Genomic DNA, 17,919 nt, shown 5'->3' on the forward strand with positions numbered 1-17,919 from the left:
TTAAAAACCCATTTGGCTGAGAGGATTTCCTCTTGTGAATAACTATATATCAAATTTGCAGCATTTGATGAATGACGGGATTATTTTGTGTCCTTGTGTCTTTGTCTGTTGTGACTATTTTAAGGACTTTTCAGCCCATTTGTGGAAAAGTAGTACAATTAATCACAGTAAATTGATACCTAAAGGAATACAAGACTGCCTAATGAAAGACGGTTTTAGGTGAAGTAGCTTGTTCGGTTTGAAACCCATTTCTCCCTATTTTCCCAGGAGGTTCCTGGGGCCTGGCCCCCAACACTATGAAGAGCCTTTGCTGAGGCCATGAGGGGTTACCATGGCGACCGAGGCAGCCATCCCCGCCCAGCCCGCTTTGCTGACCAGCAGCATATGGACGTGGGCCCAGCTGCCAGGGCCCCATACCTGCTGGGCTCCAGGGAGGCCTTCTCCACCGAGCCCCGCTTCTGTGCCCCAAGAGCTGGCCTGGGACACCTTTCTCCAGAAGGTCCCCTGAGCCTGAGTGAGGGGCCATCAGTAGGCCCTGAGGGAGGGCCAGGGGGGGCTGGGGCAGGGGGGGGGAGCAGCACCTTCCCCAGGATGTACCCCGGCCAGGGCCCCTTCGACACCTGTGAAGACTGTGTGGGCCACCCTCAGGGCAAGGGTGCCCCCCGCCTGCCTCCCACACTCCTGGATCAGTTTGAAAAGCAGTTGCCCGTTCAGCAAGATGGCTTCCACACGCTACCATACCAGCGAGGTCCAGCAGGGGCTGGGCCTGGGCCAGGGCCAGGTTCTGGCGCCGCCCCAGAGGCTCGAAGCGAGAGTCCCAGCCGCATCCGGCACCTGGTTCACTCTGTGCAGAAGCTCTTTGCCAAGTCCCACTCTCTGGAGGCACCTGGAAAGCGGGACTATAATGGGCCTAAGGCCGAGGGAAGAGGTGGTTCTGGGGGAGACAGCTACCCTGGCCCAGGCTCTGGAGGCCCCCACACCTCCCACCACCACCATCACCACCACCATCACCACCACCATCAGTCCCGGCATGGCAAGCGGAGCAAGAGCAAGGACCGCAAGGGGGATGGGAGGCACCAGACCAAGACCGCCGGCTGGTGGAGCTCCGATGACAACTTGGACAGTGATAGTGGCTTCCTGGGGGGTGGGCGACCCCCTGGGGAGCCTGGTGGTCCCTTCTGCCTGGAGGCTCCAGATGGGTCCTACCGGGACTTGAGCTTCAAGGGACGCTCAGGCGGGTCGGAAGGCCGCTGCCTTGCCTGCACTGGCATGTCCATGTCACTGGATGGACAATCAGTCAAGCGAAGTGCCTGGCATACCATGATGGTCAGCCAGGGCCGGGACGGATACCCTGGGGCCGGGCCGGGCAAGGGGCTTCTGGGTCCGGAGGCCAAGGCCAAAGCCAGGACTTATCACTATCTGCAGGTGAGGCTTTGTGGGGGTGGGGAACAGGGTCCTCAGCCCTCACCAGTCTTGTCAGCCAGGAAACAGGGAAAGGGTTGGATGGGAACCAGCTGACCCTCTGATGGAGGGCACGAATGCAGGGAGGTGCCACTTGCCTCACTGTGTCACCCTGAGCCCCTGTTGGGGCTTTAGTTCCCCAGTTTGTGCAGTGCAGGGGCCCTTCTTCTGATGATGCACATCAGTGCCAGGAAGACTTCTCACTGACCTACTGTTTTGGACAAGGTGTGCTGACCTCTATCTTATGAAATCGGAGGCAGAATGAGGTTGAGAAAAGGCAGTGCATAGCGTGAAGCTCTCTGACCCTAGCTGCCCTTTAGCTTGGAGGTTGGCAGTTGGAAAACAATTCTCCTGGCCCAAAGCCTTCTCCTGAACTTTACTGCTCAAATCAGAGTGGTCCAGTTGTTTGAATATGAAGGCCAGTTTCCAGAATATGCTTCTGCTGAGGTTTGTCATTCTTGGGTACCTGTGGTGGGAAAGACAGTGGGGGCAGGGTGGCGGGGTATGGAAGAGCCCTGGGTCACTGTCTTGTGAGTTTTCCTAGGCTGAGGACATGCTGAAGTCTGAGCCCTGATTTGATTCCAGGTGGTGTTGGGAGTGGAGGTTCTGACAATAATTGGCATGCTCTCCCCATCCTGTTTTACTACCTCTGAGGCCTCTGCTGGTGAGGCTAAAGAGTTTTGACCTCTTCTGATGGATCCTTCATCGCACCCTCTGCCAGCCCACTCTGTTTACTTGAGCTCTCCTGTACTTTTAGAAGGAAAAGTCAATAAAAGTTCTGGAGGTCCAGCAGACTTAGGGTTATCTCCTAAACCCACATTCCTCATAGATGATCAATCCACATTCATTCATTCCATGAGCATTTACTTTGTGCTCAGATGGGTACAGAGTTGAAGACATAGACGCTGCTTGTGAGAACTCACAGTTTAGGAGGAGTAGACAAGGAAGCAGCTGGAATAGAGTATGATTGGCTGTGACAGAAGAGAGTCCTGGGCACCATGGGGACACAGGAGTCCCCTCACCTACCTGGTGATGGTGGCCAGGGGTGGCTTGAAACAGCTTCTAGGAGGAATGTCCCCTAAATGGAGTGTCAGCAGAGGAGTTGGAGTTATTTGAGTGCAGATTAAAAGTGTTCCAGGAAGAGACTACAGGCTGTTCACAGGTGTGGAGAAGTGAGCCTGCATGCGTCTTTTGGGTGTTTTCAGCCTTGCTGGTAAGTTGTTCACACATTACGGTTCTCCTGGGGGAACTTTTGAAAGCCCAGAGGAGAAAATAGGGCCATTGTGGAAGTAGAAAGAGACTTCTGGGATTCGGGACTTGTGGGTTGGCCTTGGATTGCCCCCTCCTGGGTATGAAGGTGCTATAAGCTGAACTTTGAAGGATGCAGGGAGGGAACAGCCACTATTCCTCCCCCATTACTGAGCCCTTGCCATCCCTGGAGGCCTGCCACCATTTTGCTGCTCCCCGCTGCTTCTCCAGGGCTGCCCTGACCTCCCTGGGGGCTTCCTTTTTAACATGCACCTCACAGTGTCCTGCAGAGGAGCGAGGAACTCTGCAGTGGCTACGGAGTAGGAGCCCTGCAGTGTGGCCGAGCCTGCCCTGGCTGGCCCATCTGCTGACTTATCTGCTGCTCCCCTCTGTACAGCGTGGGGAAAGGGAATGGTCCTCAGGGTCTGGGATTCCAGGGTATCATGGAGTGGGAAGTCCGAGCTCCTTTAGGTGAGAACCAAGGAGCTGCAGGAGCCTCCCAGACAGCCTGGCACTCCCCGGTGCACAAGCAGGGGGGCTGGCTCCATCAGACTGGGTATCTTCTTCAGACTCCTGGACCTTTTGTTCAAGTCCCGTTTCTCTCACTAGACACCAGCCCTTCCTCAACCCTTTTCTGGGTCCTCTCTTTCCATTCTGAGCCTTGTTCCTTTAAGAAGCCTCATCTCCTTTCTATATTCCCATTTCCCAGCCCTGAGTCCTGCTCTTCCTTGAGGGTTCCTTCTTGGGCTCTCATTCCGTCCCTGGTCCCCAGTTCTCATACTGATCCCTGTCCTTATCCCTCCCTTGAGTCCTAGACTCTCCTGAGCCTTGTCCCCTCCTGGAGCCCTCGTCTTTGCCCTGTGCAGCCTCTTCTTTACACCAAGTGTTTTAAGTCTGTTGGCTCCCCTCGCCGTCTCCCCTTGCCTTCACTTAGATGACATTCTTTGCAGGGCAGGTGATCCTCGTGGACTCCCTCAGAGGAAAAGCCAGGGCCACCTAGCTCAGGCTGATCCCTTTACAAGGGCTTGAGCCCATCCTCCTCCATCCCTCAACTATCCCCTTTCTAAGAGAAAATCTTTACTGTCTTTTCATCCTGAAAACATGCTCAAAGTCACTTTCACCCTAAAAACATCTTTCCTCAATTTCACTGCCCCTGTGCTTCTTGCTTCCCTTTCTACCCGAGTTCTTAGAGTCTCCTCTCTTCGTTTCCTTTTCCTTCTGCCCCTCACAGCCCCTGACCGCTGAAGGGACCTGGTTTCTGAGAGCTACCTTCAAAGGGTACCTTCCATACCTATAATAATAGTTAACATTTAATGATCACTCTCTGTGTCCAGGACACTCAGTATAGGTTTATTTAACTTTCCCAACAACCCTTTGAGGTAGGCATAATTCCATTAGCAGTTCCTGGACAAGAAAGCCAGGTTGATGCTTAGCGATTAATCGGTTTTGCTCAAGTTCACCTAGCTAGCAAGCAGGGGGCCAGAATTTGCTTATGGATCTTCCAACTCCGAAGCCTGAGTTACTAACCTCTGAACGCACTGTGGCATTTGACATAATCAACTTCTTTTATTCTCGAGATGTCTCCTGTTTCTATGACATGGCATTCTCCTGAGTTCCCTCCCACCCTCCTGCCCACTCCTTCTCAGGTGACTTCACAGGCTCCTCTTCTGTTCTCCACAGCCCCCTTTTAAATGTCAGTGGATCTCTCTTAGCTTTCTCTTCCTATATCCCCTTCTCTCCTATGGATCCAGCTGCCACCATGACTCCCACAGGTCTACCTCTAGCTCCAGTCTCCCTGCTGAACCCCAGACCAAACATCCAACCACCTCCTTAACAGTTCTGGGCCAAACTCAAGGTGCTCAACCCCAAACCTATCACCGCTCCCCAAGCCTATTGCTCCGGGGTTCTGTGGCTCAGTGAGCAACTGCACCCCGCCCCTCAGGTCCTCAGCCAGCAGCCTGGCAGTCATTCTTAACTCCTCCCTGCCTCCTTTTCCCCCCACGGCTAATCAGGCTCACTGATGCTCCTTAACACCTCTCATCTGCATCTCCTCTTCCCCCTCATTGTCACTGCCTTAATTTAGGCCTCATCATCTCTTGCCTGGATAACAGCCTCAGCCTCCTAATTGGTCTCCCACCTGCCACTTGAGCCCCTGCCCTGCTCCGGGTCCTCCACCCTGCAGCCTCCGTCTGGGCTGTCGAGGGCTCCCTCTGAACATAAATCTGATGTGTCCTCTGCATAACATCCTCTTTGGCTCCTCACGGGGTCGAGCAGAGTCAGAGGATGCAGCAGGCGAGCTGGTTCAGAGGATGGAAGAGGGAGGATAGAAGGTGCCTGAGGTCAGTGGATGCTTCACTGCCGGGAGCGGGATTGACAAAGGTCACTTGGGCTTCTGATCTTGAGTCAGCCTGTCAGCACCTGGCAGATTACACCCCAGACTCTCTAAGTGGCCCTCAGTTAAGTGGCAGGAGGTCCCGGGAGGATGAAGTAGTCTCTCCCTCAAGGGAGGGGGCCGCCGATCTGAGACCTCCCTTGTTCCTCCTCTGACTGCTCGTGAGCATGGTCTGCCCCAGCCAGGGAGCCCCCCACTGGCAGTAGAGGTAGAGGATCCTGTCCCCTAGATTGACAAGGGACATGTCTGAGAGACAGAGGCCCTTGTCCCTGCAGGTGCCGCAAGATGACTGGGGGGGTTACCCCACGGGTGGCAAGGATGGGGAGATCCCCTGCCGTAGGATGCGGAGCGGCAGCTACATCAAAGCCATGGGGGATGAGGAGAGCGGCGACTCTGACGGCAGCCCCAAGACATCTCCCAAAGCAGTTGCCCGGCGCTTCGCCACCCGACGCTCCTCCAGTGTGGACCAGGCCCGGATCAAGTAAGGACAGGGAGGGCTGGCAGTGGGTGTCAGGAAGCTGATGCTGGGTTTCTGAGTTGTGTGTAGAGTGGGTTCCTGTTGGGCAGCCCTGCAAAGGGTTCAAGTGGGATATCTTGCTCTGCCCCATATGAAGGGGAAGGATTTGGTTATAGTTCCTGTCTGAGTGCCTTTTGCGGGGGAGTCTCTTTACCCAGTGTCTCCTAGGGGATCTCTGGAGGTTTCTGAGGAACAGAACCTGGTCAGAAGTCCCATTGCCTTCATTTCCCTTAGCAGACCCCAGTTCTGACATTGACATTTTGACCTTTTCCAGCTGCTGTGTCCCACCCCGGATTCACCCCCGGAGCTCCATCCCTGGCTACAGCCGTTCCCTCACCACTGGACAGGTAGGGAAAAGCCAGTGCACCTGCAGGGAAGGGAGGAGAGGGGGTGTTCCGTGCCATATTCATCCTAGGCCTTGAAACCAGAGGTCTGGCCATGGGGAGAGCTCAGGCCTGGTTCTGGTGAAACTGGGAAACCCGCCTTGAGTCTCCCGGAGCTACTCAGATTGGGGGGTCTCAGTGGCATCTGTGGAACCTGCCAAGAATTCTCAAAGTTATGAGCTTGTAAGGAAGGACAACACTCCTTCTCTGAGGGTCTCTGGCCCTCTTCAGGCCTGACTGCTTCCAGCCCACCCCCATGCAAAGAGTGGGATTGATTTGTACCGATAGGACATGGGCCAAGCTGCAGCCTCCCAGGCGATCTGGGCCTGAGTTCTGCCCCTACCACCTCCATCCCTTGGGAACCCCAGTGAGATATCTTACTTCTCAATGCCTCTCTTTTCTCATCTTTAAAATGACAACAGTAGTGATAGTTATCTCTCAAGAGATTTGAGAGAGTTCAGCGGAAAACTGTATTCAAACACAAGGTACCAGTCCAAAAATTGGTATTTTGTATGTGTGAGTTTCATCCCTAAGTGTAGGCTTTCTCTTTAATTAAGCAGAGACAGCTGCAGTCTAGTCATTAAATCTGGAGATGGTCTTGAATTCCAGCTCAGCTACTTACCAGCCGAGTGACCTGGGGCTAGTAACTTGACTTTGTTTGAGCCCCACTTTCCCTATTTAAAAATAGGCATCATAATAGTGTTCTTGGCACATGGCCAGCTCTCAATAAAGGTTAGCTATTTTTGCTGTTTGCTGGGGGAAAAAGCAAGGCAAAAAGTAATGCAGAAGACCGTCCACACAGACTCCCATTGTTCCCCACAGCGGTCTCTCAGTATTCCTTTGTTACATTTCCTGAATCAAGGAATCTTATTGGCACAGCTGTCTTTTCACATCACACCAACCTATGTTGCTAAACCCACTAGTTAATGCTCAGTCCTGGTGTTACTCGACCCATCAGTAACATCTTACCCAGTTGCTAACTTCCCTTCCTGAAGCATTTTTTTTTTTTTCTCCTTGACTTCGGTCACACCAGACCCTCAAGATTCTCCCCCTGGCTGCTTAATCTCACCTGTGTGCTGGATGCCTCTAAGACTCTGTAGGATTTCAACATTGGAGTTTTCCAGGGCTCCTGGACTGCTTCTACACCCACTCCTTGGGTGATCTCATCTAGGCTCATGGCTTTGAATATTACTGAGAGCCTGATGACTCCTCTGGATACACAACCCCAGCCCCAATCTTCCCAGGAACACCAGGCACATTTATCAAGCCGTGTATTGAAATCTCACTTGGATGTCCAGTACAGATCTCAAGCTGGAGATGCCCAAAAGTAAACTGCTGACACCCCCTTTCCCTCCTCCATGGATTGGTGCTCCACCCACCATCTTCTCCTTTTCAGATAGCATCAACTTTGTTCTTTCAGGAACTCGGGTCTGAAAGTTCAGGCAGTGCTTTCCTTACTTTTTTTTTTTATTGTGTGTGTATGTGTGCTGAGATGGAACCCAGGCCCCCAGATATGCTAAGCATGTCCTCTATAGCTGTGCAACACCCCTAACCCATGAAGTCAATCTGTTTTTTTTCCTCTCTCATATCCCCTATCTAATCCCTCAGCAAAGCCTCTGGGTCCCACCTTCAAAATGTCAAAATGTATCCTGGATCCAGCCACCCTTTACCACTTCTGCTGCAAGTTACCATGTCCTTTTGTCTGGGCTCTTACAATGCCTTCTAGTTGGCCTCCTGGAACCTGCCCTAGCTTCACTTCATTCTCATCAGTGTAGACAGGGTGGTCATTTAAACAGATTCCTACATTCATTTACAAATCTGCTCAAAACCCTCACCCTTGCTCAGAGTAACCACCAAGGACTTTACCACGAGTTATAAGGCCCTGCATGATTTGTCCAGTGCTGCCTCCAAGTTCCTCTCCAAACACTGGTCCCTCTTCCACTGCAGCTGCACTAGACCCCCTGCTGTTCCTGGACACCTCACTGTGCTCTAGACTTAGGGCCTTTGCATCTGGGGCTCCCTCTGCCTGGGTGTCTCCTTCCTAGACACTGCCCTGGATCACTTCCTCACTTCTTTCAGATCTTTTCCCATATGTTCTAAAATTTTAATTTAACCACCCCCCTGCCCCCCGCAACATTTCGGATTCCCTTTCCTCCTCCTTCTGCTCCTCTTCTTTTCTCCTCCTCCCACTTTACATTATCTAACATCACATATACTTGATATATTTCTCCTGGAGGAATGGCTTAGAATCTCTGCTTTACGGAAGAGGAAAGAGATTTAAAGCACCAGAGACGCCACCCTATTATCTCTAATAGTGCTTTTTCTCTTAAGTCTATTTTTTTTTTTTGTTCAGTATTTGCCCAGAACATCTTTTTCCATCTTTGACTTTAAAGATTTTATTTTTGTCTGCTAATGTTTCAGGTATGTCTGTTGTAAATAGTCTGTGGTTAGATTTGATTTTATAACCATTTGATAATTGTTTGAGAGTTTAGTACGTTTATATTTATTGTGATTGCTGATACACTTGGATTTATTTCTATCATCTTATATCATGCCTTCTGTTTATCCTGCCTCCTGGGTGATACATTTCTACTCCTTTGCTGCCTCTTTTGGATTGATTGCCTCTTTTGGATTGATTCTTCTTCTGCCAAATCCCATGCTGGTTTGGCAGTTATGTATTCTATTTTATTCTTCATGGTTACCTTTATAATTTTAATGTGCATACTTGACTTAGCAGTTCAAACCTGATGGTTTTTTTCCTACCTTCCCGCTAAACAATGCAAAGACCTTAGGACACTTAATTTTGATGACTTCTTCCATTCTTCTTCTTTTTAAGCAATATGAATTTATTTTCAGTGATATAGTTCTTTCCCAACATTCATGAGGCCATGGGTTCAATTGCCAGTGCTATACACACAAAAAATTATTATCTCACAGTTCTGGGTGCTAAAAATACAATGTTAAGTTGTGGCGGGGGTGGTTTCTCCTATTTAGGGACTTGTATTTTCATGTTGTTGTTTGAAGAATAAAACACATTGAATTTGATCAGGTACAGTTCATCTAATTTTCTCTTCATGGTTGTACTTTTGATATAAAATTTAAGAAATCTTTGCCTAATCCAAGATCATGAAAATTAATATTTCTTATACTTAATTTAGGTATGTGATCTATTTTGAGTTTTTTTGGGGGGAGTACTGTGTGTATGATTTGAGTTAGGGGTCCAACTTTATCCTTTTGCATTTTGATATCCAATTTTCTCAGCATCATTTTTTGAAAAGATTTTTCTTCCCCCTTGGCTCCTTTGTCAAAATCAATGTACTTATTAAGTGTATGGGTTTAATTAATGAAACTTCAAATTTATTCCATGGCTATAGCCACCTGCTCAATTACTATAACTTTGTAGTAAGAATTGATTACGGTAAATTTAATAATAGGATTTTGTAATTCTTCATAAGGATTGTTTTGTGTCTCCCTTAGGAACCTTGTTGAAAGGCTTCAGGTATAGTTGGGAATCTGAAGAAACAGCATTGAATGCCCAGATCAATTTTTTGGGTATTGTGTTCTTAACAATATTAAGTATTATTATTCTTGGACATGGGCTGTTTTTTTATTTATTCAGGTCTTTCTTTTTATTTCAGCATTTAAAAAATTTAATTTTATTGTAGATTGATAAATTATATGTAATTATGGAGTACAAAGTGATGAAATAATATATAAATAAAAGGTGGAATAATTAAAATATTAGCATGCCCATCCCCTCAAATACTTTAATGACTTTTTTGTCAAAGGGATAAAAAATGTCTCTCTTTAAATATTTTTCTGGTTGTTGACGGACCTTTGTTTTATTTATTCGTATGTGGTGATGAGAATTGAACCCAGTGCCTCACACTATAGGCAAGCACTATACCACTGAGCCATAACCCCAGCCCTTAAATGACTTTAAAAACAAACAAACAAACAAGTTTTCTTTTTTTTTAGTTGTAGATGGACACACTACTTTTATTTTTTTTAAATAAAAATAGGCAAGTGCTAGATCTACCACTGAGCTACAACCAAAGTCCTGAAATGACTTTTTGATGATCACTTTCCTTCTTTGTATGTACTTGTTGCCCAGTATTTCAGTTCTACCTTTTTAATCTCTCAAATTAGTCTTTATTATTGTCGCTACTTTTTATGCTCAGTACTTGATTATGTGTGCTCACAACTTTACCTTTTTTCTTCTTTACCATTTACCATTGCATTTTTTTTAAAAAGAAATATTATGTGCATTTTTAACCTTTATTTTATTTATTTATTTTTATATGGTACTGAGGATCAAACCCCAGCCTCACACGTGCTAGGCAAGCACTCTGCAACTGAGCTATGACCCCAGCCCGCCATTGCAACTTATATCCATTCCTTTCTCCTAAAGTATATTCTTTTTTTAAAAAAATATTTTTTTAGATGTTGATGGACCTTTATTTTATTCATTTATTTTTGTGTGGTGCTGAGAATCAAACCCAATGCCTCACACATCTAGGCAAGTGTTCTACCACTGAGCCACAACCTCAGCCCCTAAAGTATGTTCTTTAGTAAGTTTTTCAGTGAATGTCTGTTCACTATACAGCAAGCTTCAACAAAAATACATGTTATCCTCAGTTTTTATTTTTATTTTTTTGATGCCAGGGTTCAAATCCAGTGTCTCACATACGCTAGGCAAGCCCTCTACAACTAAGCTATATCTCCAGTTCCTTATCCTCATTATTTGATATAGTTTAGCTTACTAGGGGAATTTTAAGTCAATATTATTTTTTCTCAATGTTTCAAAGCTATTTGTCATCTATCTTCTATTGTTGCTATTAAGAAGTCTGCTATTAGTATAATTGCCTTGGTAGGTAATTTTCATTTCTGCCTGGTTGCTATTGAGATCTCGGTTTGATTTTGGTGTTCTGCAGTTTCATTGTGATATGTTTGAGCATGTGCTCCCTAAATCTGAGGATTCATGTCTTTCATCCATTTGGAAAATTCTCTCTGGTTACTGTTTGTATGGTACATTTTTTTCCATTCTCTTACTTTCCACCCATGTTTATTTCAAATCTAAGGTATGTCCCTTATAGACCACATGTAGTTGGGTCTTATTCTTTTGTTTTGGTATTGGGGATTGAACTCAGGGGTGCTTTACCAATGAAATACATACCCAGTCCTTTACATTTTTTGTTTTTAATTTTGAGACAGGATCTTGCTAAGTTACTGATCTTGGATTTGCTGTCCTTCTGATTCACCAGTTACTGAGATTATAGGCATGTACCACCATGTCTAGCTAATCTCTGCCTGTTGAGTGGGAGTTTTCCATCCATTAATATATAATACAATTATTGACATGATTGGTTGTCTCATATCATAATTTGTTTATCTGCACTTTCTTTATTGTCTTCTTTTTTTGTGTTAAATGCATCTTTTAGTGTACCATTTCAATTTCTTCGTTATTTTTTCACTATATTTTTTGAATTATTAATGAATTATTCCTAGTTACACTAGGAATTACAATGTGTATCTCAGCTTATCAAATATAACTAATGATGTTAAAATATAGAAGCATTGCTCCAATATATCTCCTTTTTCTATTTCTGCTTTGTGATATTATTGTTACTTATGCATATGTTATAAACTTAATAGTTGTTATAATCAACATTGGTATTATAGTAAGTGCTTTATGTAACCTTATGTCTTTGAAAGAAGAGGGTGAGGAAAATATTTTATATAGCCTTTTATATTTACTCACATAGTTATAATTTCTGTGTTCTTCATTTCTTTTGTGTAACTGAGTTACCACTCGGTGTTATTTCCTTTTAGCCTGAAGGACTTCCATTAATATTTCTTTTAAGATAAGTGTGCTGGCAATAAATTCTTCAGTCTATATCTGGAAATATCTTTATTTTAAATTCATATTTGAAGGGTAGTTTTGCTGGATATAGAATTCCTGGTTGACAGTCTTTTCTGCCATTCCATTGTCTTTTGGTGTTCATTGTTTCTGATGAAAAGCCAATGTTTCCTAATATGTGATGAATTATTTTTCTCTTGCTGCTATTAAGTTTTCTCTGTCTTCAGATATCAACATTTTGACTGTTTCAATATGAGTCTCTTAGGGTTTAACTTACTTTAGGTTCATTGAGCTTCTGTAATCTGTAGATTAATTTTTTTAAAGGAATTTATTTTAGATGTTGATGTATTTTTATTTTATTCCTTTATGTATATGTGGTGCTGAGAATCGAACCCAGTACCTTACACATGCTAGGCAAGCACTTTACCACTGAGTCACAACCCCAGATCTATAGGTAAATTTTTTAAAAATCAAATTTAGAAAATTTTAGGCCATTATTTCTTAAAATATTGTTTCTCTCCCTGTCTTTTCCTTCTTTCTTCAACCTCTTCTTCATCCTCCTTTTTCTCCTTTTCTACTTTTGTTTTCTTTTTCTAGGTATTATGCTTGATGTTGTCTCACAAATTTCTGAGACTCTGTTCATTCTGTTATATTTTCTCTTTCCATTCTTCAGATTGAGAAATTTATATTGAACTATTTTCAGGTTTACCAGTCATTTCTTATGTAGAGCCCCTCTACTGAATTTTTCATTTCAGTTATTATACTGTTCAGCTCCAGAATTTCCATTTATTTCTCTTTTTAAAAATAATTTATCTTTCTTTGTTGTGATTTGTATTCATTAAACCATTGTGGTTGTGCTTGCCTTTAAATCTTTAAGCATAAAAAAATATTTAAGAATGGCTTTTGGACTGAGGTTGTAGCTCAGTGGTGGAGAGCTTGCCCCTCATGTGTGAGACACTGGGTTCGATCATTAGCACCACATATAAACAAAATAAAGATATTGTGTCCATCAATAACTAAAAGATCTTTAAAAAAAAGAATAGTTTTCTTTTATTCTTTTAATTAATTAATTAATAGTACTGGGGATTGAACCAGGTTCTCTTGCATGGTAGGCAAGCATTCTGCCACTGAGCTACATCCCAAACTCTTGAATATATTTATAATAATTACTTTGTTAGTTTTGAGTGATAAATACAACATCTGGGGACAATTTGCATTTTCTTCATTATTTGCATGTCTCATGATTTTTAGATGAATACGGAACATTTTGGGTAAATAGCAACTCTGAATTCTTACTTTTTCCTCCTGAAAATTGTTATTGCTTTGTTTATTTGTTAATGTGTCCCTGGACAGAATTGGTGAAATCAATCTGCCCTATAACATGTAGCCATTGATGTCTCTGTTCGGTTTGTTTGTTTGTTTTTCTTTTTTAAGCCCTGTTTCCTCTGGAGGTTGTCCTTGTACCTACATATCTTAGTGTTTAGTTAAAGATTGGTCAGATGTTGTGCTAAAAAATCCTGAGCTAGGAAGGCTTCTTTCTCTCCCTTGGTTCTCTGCAAGGCCTAAGGGGGGATAACTTCAGGTTGTTTTCAAGTTTGCCATGGCTTTTACTCTTCCCCAGGCTGTCTTGTATTTTTCTCTGAACATATATATTAGTTCCATTGGCCAGGGATGTGTAGGTGGTTCAGAGCCTCTCTGGTCTCTGCTGTGCATTCACCCAACCTCCAGTTGGCCCAAAATATGTGGAGAAGTTACCAAACTCACTGTGACTATCTCATTTCCTAGAATTTTTTTGTTAATTTTCTGGCTGATCTGCAAGTTCATTGCTTGCCTCATGCAGTGCTGAAACCTCAGCCTAGGAGTGTTTCTGGCCTTTCCTGCTCTTGAAGCTGTCACTGACAATGCTCCAAATGAAGTGGAGCCCCTGGTAATGGCAGAAAGCAGCTAGTTTCACACACTGGATGAACTGTTGCAACTCTGAGAGCTGGAGGCTTGGGAAATGGTAGTGCCTGAGGCAAGGCTACTGCAGAGTCATGCTGTTCTTATCCAAAGTTCAGTGATGTTCATGATGAAGGTTCCCTTTTTTTTTTTAAATGTTTATTTTATTTATTTGTATGTGGTGTTGAGGATCTAACCCAGGACCTCACACGTGCTAGGTGAGCGCTCTACTGCTGAGCCACAACCCCAGGCCCTGAAGGTTCCTTTTTGTGTGCTTTCAATTGATTATAATGGGATAAAGTGATTATTTTTACAGTTTTTTTCCAGCTTTCTAGTCATCTTAGGTGATAAGATTTAATGTCTTCTTTACTCTTTTATGTCTGAAATCACAAGTCACAAAAATTCCCAACAAGTGTCCTTATCTCTTTAAATATTGTCTCTGTCACAGTCTATGTAGTCTGTCCATCTGGAGCTCCTATTGTTGTAAGAGGGACTTTCTATTGTTTCTTCCATGTATCTATTTTAACCTCTATATTTTCCATCTCTTTGCCTCCCTATGCTGCTCCCTAGGTGTGTTCCTTGGGTGAATCTTACAATTCAGGGACTTTTTCTTCAGTCATATCTTATCTACTATCAACTCATCAGTTGTATTCTAATTTTACTAACTTATTTTTATTTCTCAAAATCTGATTTGGTTCCTTTTCAGATCTTTAGTTTCTCTTTTCCCCAAGCTTTTGTTCTCTCTCTGTCTTTTTCAGTTTTAGTAGTTAGGTAGTTCAAAGCTTGGCACAATAACACGTGTCTGTACTCCTTGCTCCTCAGGAGACTGAGGCAGGAGGATCACCTTAGCCCAGAAATTCAAGGCCAACCTGAACAACACAGCAAGATCCTATCTTTTTTTAAAAAAGTATCAAACATAGTTTAAAAACAATTTTGCTATACATAAGGCAAAATTGCTTTATATGGCAAAAGTTTTATGTATCTTCTAGATAGTTAAAAACTGGATTCTCAATGACTTAATAGAAGTTAATGTCACAGTTTGTGTTAGTTATCTATTCCTACATAATAATTTTTACCAAAATGCAGCGTCTGAAAACACAGGAACTTATTATCTCCTATTTCTGTGGGTCAGGCATCTGAGGGCAGCTTAACCAGGTGCTACCTGGGTCAGGCATCTCACAGGGCTGCAATTAAGGTAATGGGCAGGGCTGTGGTCATCTCAGGGCTTGCCTGGGGGGAGGCCTGCTTCCATGCTTACTCACGTGCCTGTTTGCAGGCTTAGATCCTCATCACCCATTGGCCAGAGACATCAGATTCTTGTCATGTAGGGACTCACGGTTTAGGGACATGGCACAACATGGCAGCCTGCTTCCATGTGAATCTAAAATAGAAACCACAGTCTGTAACCTAGTCTCAGAAGTGACATCTCCGATATCTGCCATGTTCTATTCATGAGAAGTGGGCCAATAAATCCAGTCCGCACTCCAGAGGAAGTAGTGCATGCCAGGAGTTGGAGACCATTAGGGTGATGTCAGAGATGGCTGCTACATAGACACTGTTTGCTCATCTTCAGTGGAGGCCTGAGCAGCCTGGGTTAGACATGGATCCCTCAGGTATACATTTTACAGTTGCTTCTGTTAGAATATTCCTGGTCCAGAGCCATTTTATGTTAATTTTTAATCTGGGCCATGCAAGCCCATGAAGAGATAAAATCCTATGTCTGTGGGAGGACTGGTTTATGGGTACAGGTTTTTAGGGGATTTGTCTCCTTTCTTCCCTCTGGTGCCTGAACTACAGACTGGCTTTTTTCTATCAGCCTGTGGTAAGGATTGATTTAAAAAAAAAAAAAAATTGTCTAAATTTTCATCGAAGATTTCCCCTTTTCTAGCTTTTAAAGGTTCTCATTTCAGCTTCTCATTTGGGCTTCGTGTGAGCCCAAAGCCTCACTCCTCCGCCCAAGTGGGTGTTAAAACTTAAGTCTTTTGGTTACTGAGACCAGAACCCCCTGCCCCCACTGCCCGCCTCCACTGGGCTGTTTGCAGCATTGGCTCACATAGTTCATATTCTGATTTTCCAGTCTCCTCTTTGCTTTTGTCCCCTGGGGACTTAGCTTGCTTTCTTGCGAGCTCAGCTATGCATATAAAATGACATTTGTTATGTTTTATCCAGTGTTTTGGAGTGGCTTGAAACGGGAGGCTTCAAAGGTTATCTAAACGAAATAACTTACGTAAAGTGTACAGGATGTTACCTGGCCCTCAGCTGGACCCACTGACTCTAGCATGGGCGATTTTCAATTAGATTCAAACGAAGTATTTTCCTTTCATTATCCCATGTGCTTGGAAATGGCCACTGATTCTGAGTCTGGTTTGTAGAAAGGCTCAGGATCTCATTTCCCCAGAGGATTCTTTTTGACTCTCCTTCAAGTGGGGGTTGGAGGAAGGAGGATGGAAGTTGATGCAGGAATAATGGGCGTATTCACCATGCAGTCGGACCATTTTATAAGCATAATATCACATAGGGCAGATCAACTCAGGTGCAGTATTCCTTTGTGAGTCTATATAGATAGAGACTGGGTTTCCCTTGGTCCTCGTCCCTTGTAGACTCCCCAGAATCTCCTCTTGGCCAATTGAGCTGGAAGGTGTATGACCACTGGAAGCTTCTCACTCTGCCACTGCCTGCCTTGGATAGAGTTGGTCGTGGACACAGCTGGGTGCTATTTTAAATATACATAGAGATATCTATTTGGAATAGAGAGCTCTCTCATTCTGAATGATATTGCCACTGTGTTTTAAGAACCTCTTGCTACTAATAGTCATAGCTAATGTTTATTGAGCATCTGCTGTGTCAGATATTATGCCTACTGCTTTACACATAGAAGAAAACTGAAGTTAAGTTCAGAATGAGATTCCTTGAATCCCTGATGACCAGGCTACTTGAGACCATAATGCTCTTGGCTAGTGTTAGATTAGCTCCCATGGGATCCAGGAGGGACTCTCTGGGCTGGATCGGTTTTAGTTGGGGAGCACTTTGAGCCTAATCTAGAAAGGGCAGAAGTTGATTGAGCTCCTGAGCTCCAGGAAATACCTTGGCAACTGCTGTCCATGGGGTTCCCAACATCCAGAGACAGTATAACTGAATAGTAGATTACAGAAAGTCATGGTGACAGCCACAGATGCCACATGGTGTGGCTTAGGCTGGTTGGACATGGAAGAATTCAACTTCTACTGGATCTTGGATTGCTTTTTCTGTGGCCTGTGATTTCTGTTCCATTGTAATGAAGTTCCTTTAGAAAGGAATTCAGGCAGTCCTCTTTTTCGTTTCTGGGCCTACATTAGAACCACTGAGTCTGTATCTTCAGCAGATTTTTTTCTGAGCTTCCAAGCAGCCAAAGCAGAGAAAAGCATATAGTTAAAGGGCCCGAGTTAACATAGACTTAACAGGCTCCCTAGGAGATCCTGATACTCAATCAGCCTTACAGGGGAGCTGACAAATGTAGCATTTAATTTTAATTTTATCATTTACCAACTGGCTTTCTGTGGACAATTTATCTGTCCTCTCTGAGTCTTAGTTTTCCCATTGATAGAATGGGATGGAAATTCCAGCTCTATTTTAGCTAGGGCCTAGTGAAATCATGCTACACTTAGGAGGCCTAGTTATGGAAATATTAAGCAGCATTTTACACTTGGGTCAAGACAATTCTTTGAATCTCTGTCGACTGCACATAAATATGATGCTGTGAATCTTTCCTGGGAGATGTCACAGATGCAGCCTAGGATACTTGCTGTTATATTCATCATGGGATATTATTGAGAACCTTGTGTAAGACTCCATCCAGTGGCCTCTGCACAGTCATCCACAGGGAGATTTATCTTGGGCTCAGTGACAGGAGCAGTTATGGTTCTCATGAATGCCTCTACCCTGTGCTTTCTGGGTGTGACTTTCTATGCACCAGTTGCCATACTAGGTGCATTGAAAATGGAGTGTCAAAATCAGTTGTTTTTATATTTATGAATTAATTCATGTCTATACCAGGTGCTTGCCTCTCCTCTTAGTTTTTTGTCTAATTCAGAACAACAAAAACCAATTGCAAGTTCCTTTTTTTAAAAAAATTTTTGAGTCC

The 17,919-nt window shown here is 44.2% G+C and overlaps 1 protein-coding gene across 2 annotated transcripts in view; it reads left to right on the forward strand.

The window, feature by feature from the left end:
• Positions 1 to 318: 318 nt before the first annotated feature.
• Dlgap3 (DLG associated protein 3) overlaps positions 319 to 17,919 on the forward strand; it is a 37,210-nt gene continuing 19,609 nt past the window's right edge. For both annotated transcript variants that reach the window (XM_076862987.2, XM_076862988.2), the window contains exons 1-3: positions 319 to 1,425; positions 5,377 to 5,582; positions 5,893 to 5,965. In XM_076862987.2, the coding sequence (XP_076719102.1) occupies positions 319 to 1,425; positions 5,377 to 5,582; positions 5,893 to 5,965 (1,386 nt within the window). The remainder of the gene's footprint in view (positions 1,426 to 5,376; positions 5,583 to 5,892; positions 5,966 to 17,919) is intronic.

The sequence above is a fragment of the Callospermophilus lateralis genome, chromosome 7, assembly GCF_048772815.1.
Source record: "Callospermophilus lateralis isolate mCalLat2 chromosome 7, mCalLat2.hap1, whole genome shotgun sequence".
NCBI lineage: Eukaryota > Metazoa > Chordata > Mammalia > Rodentia > Sciuridae > Callospermophilus > Callospermophilus lateralis.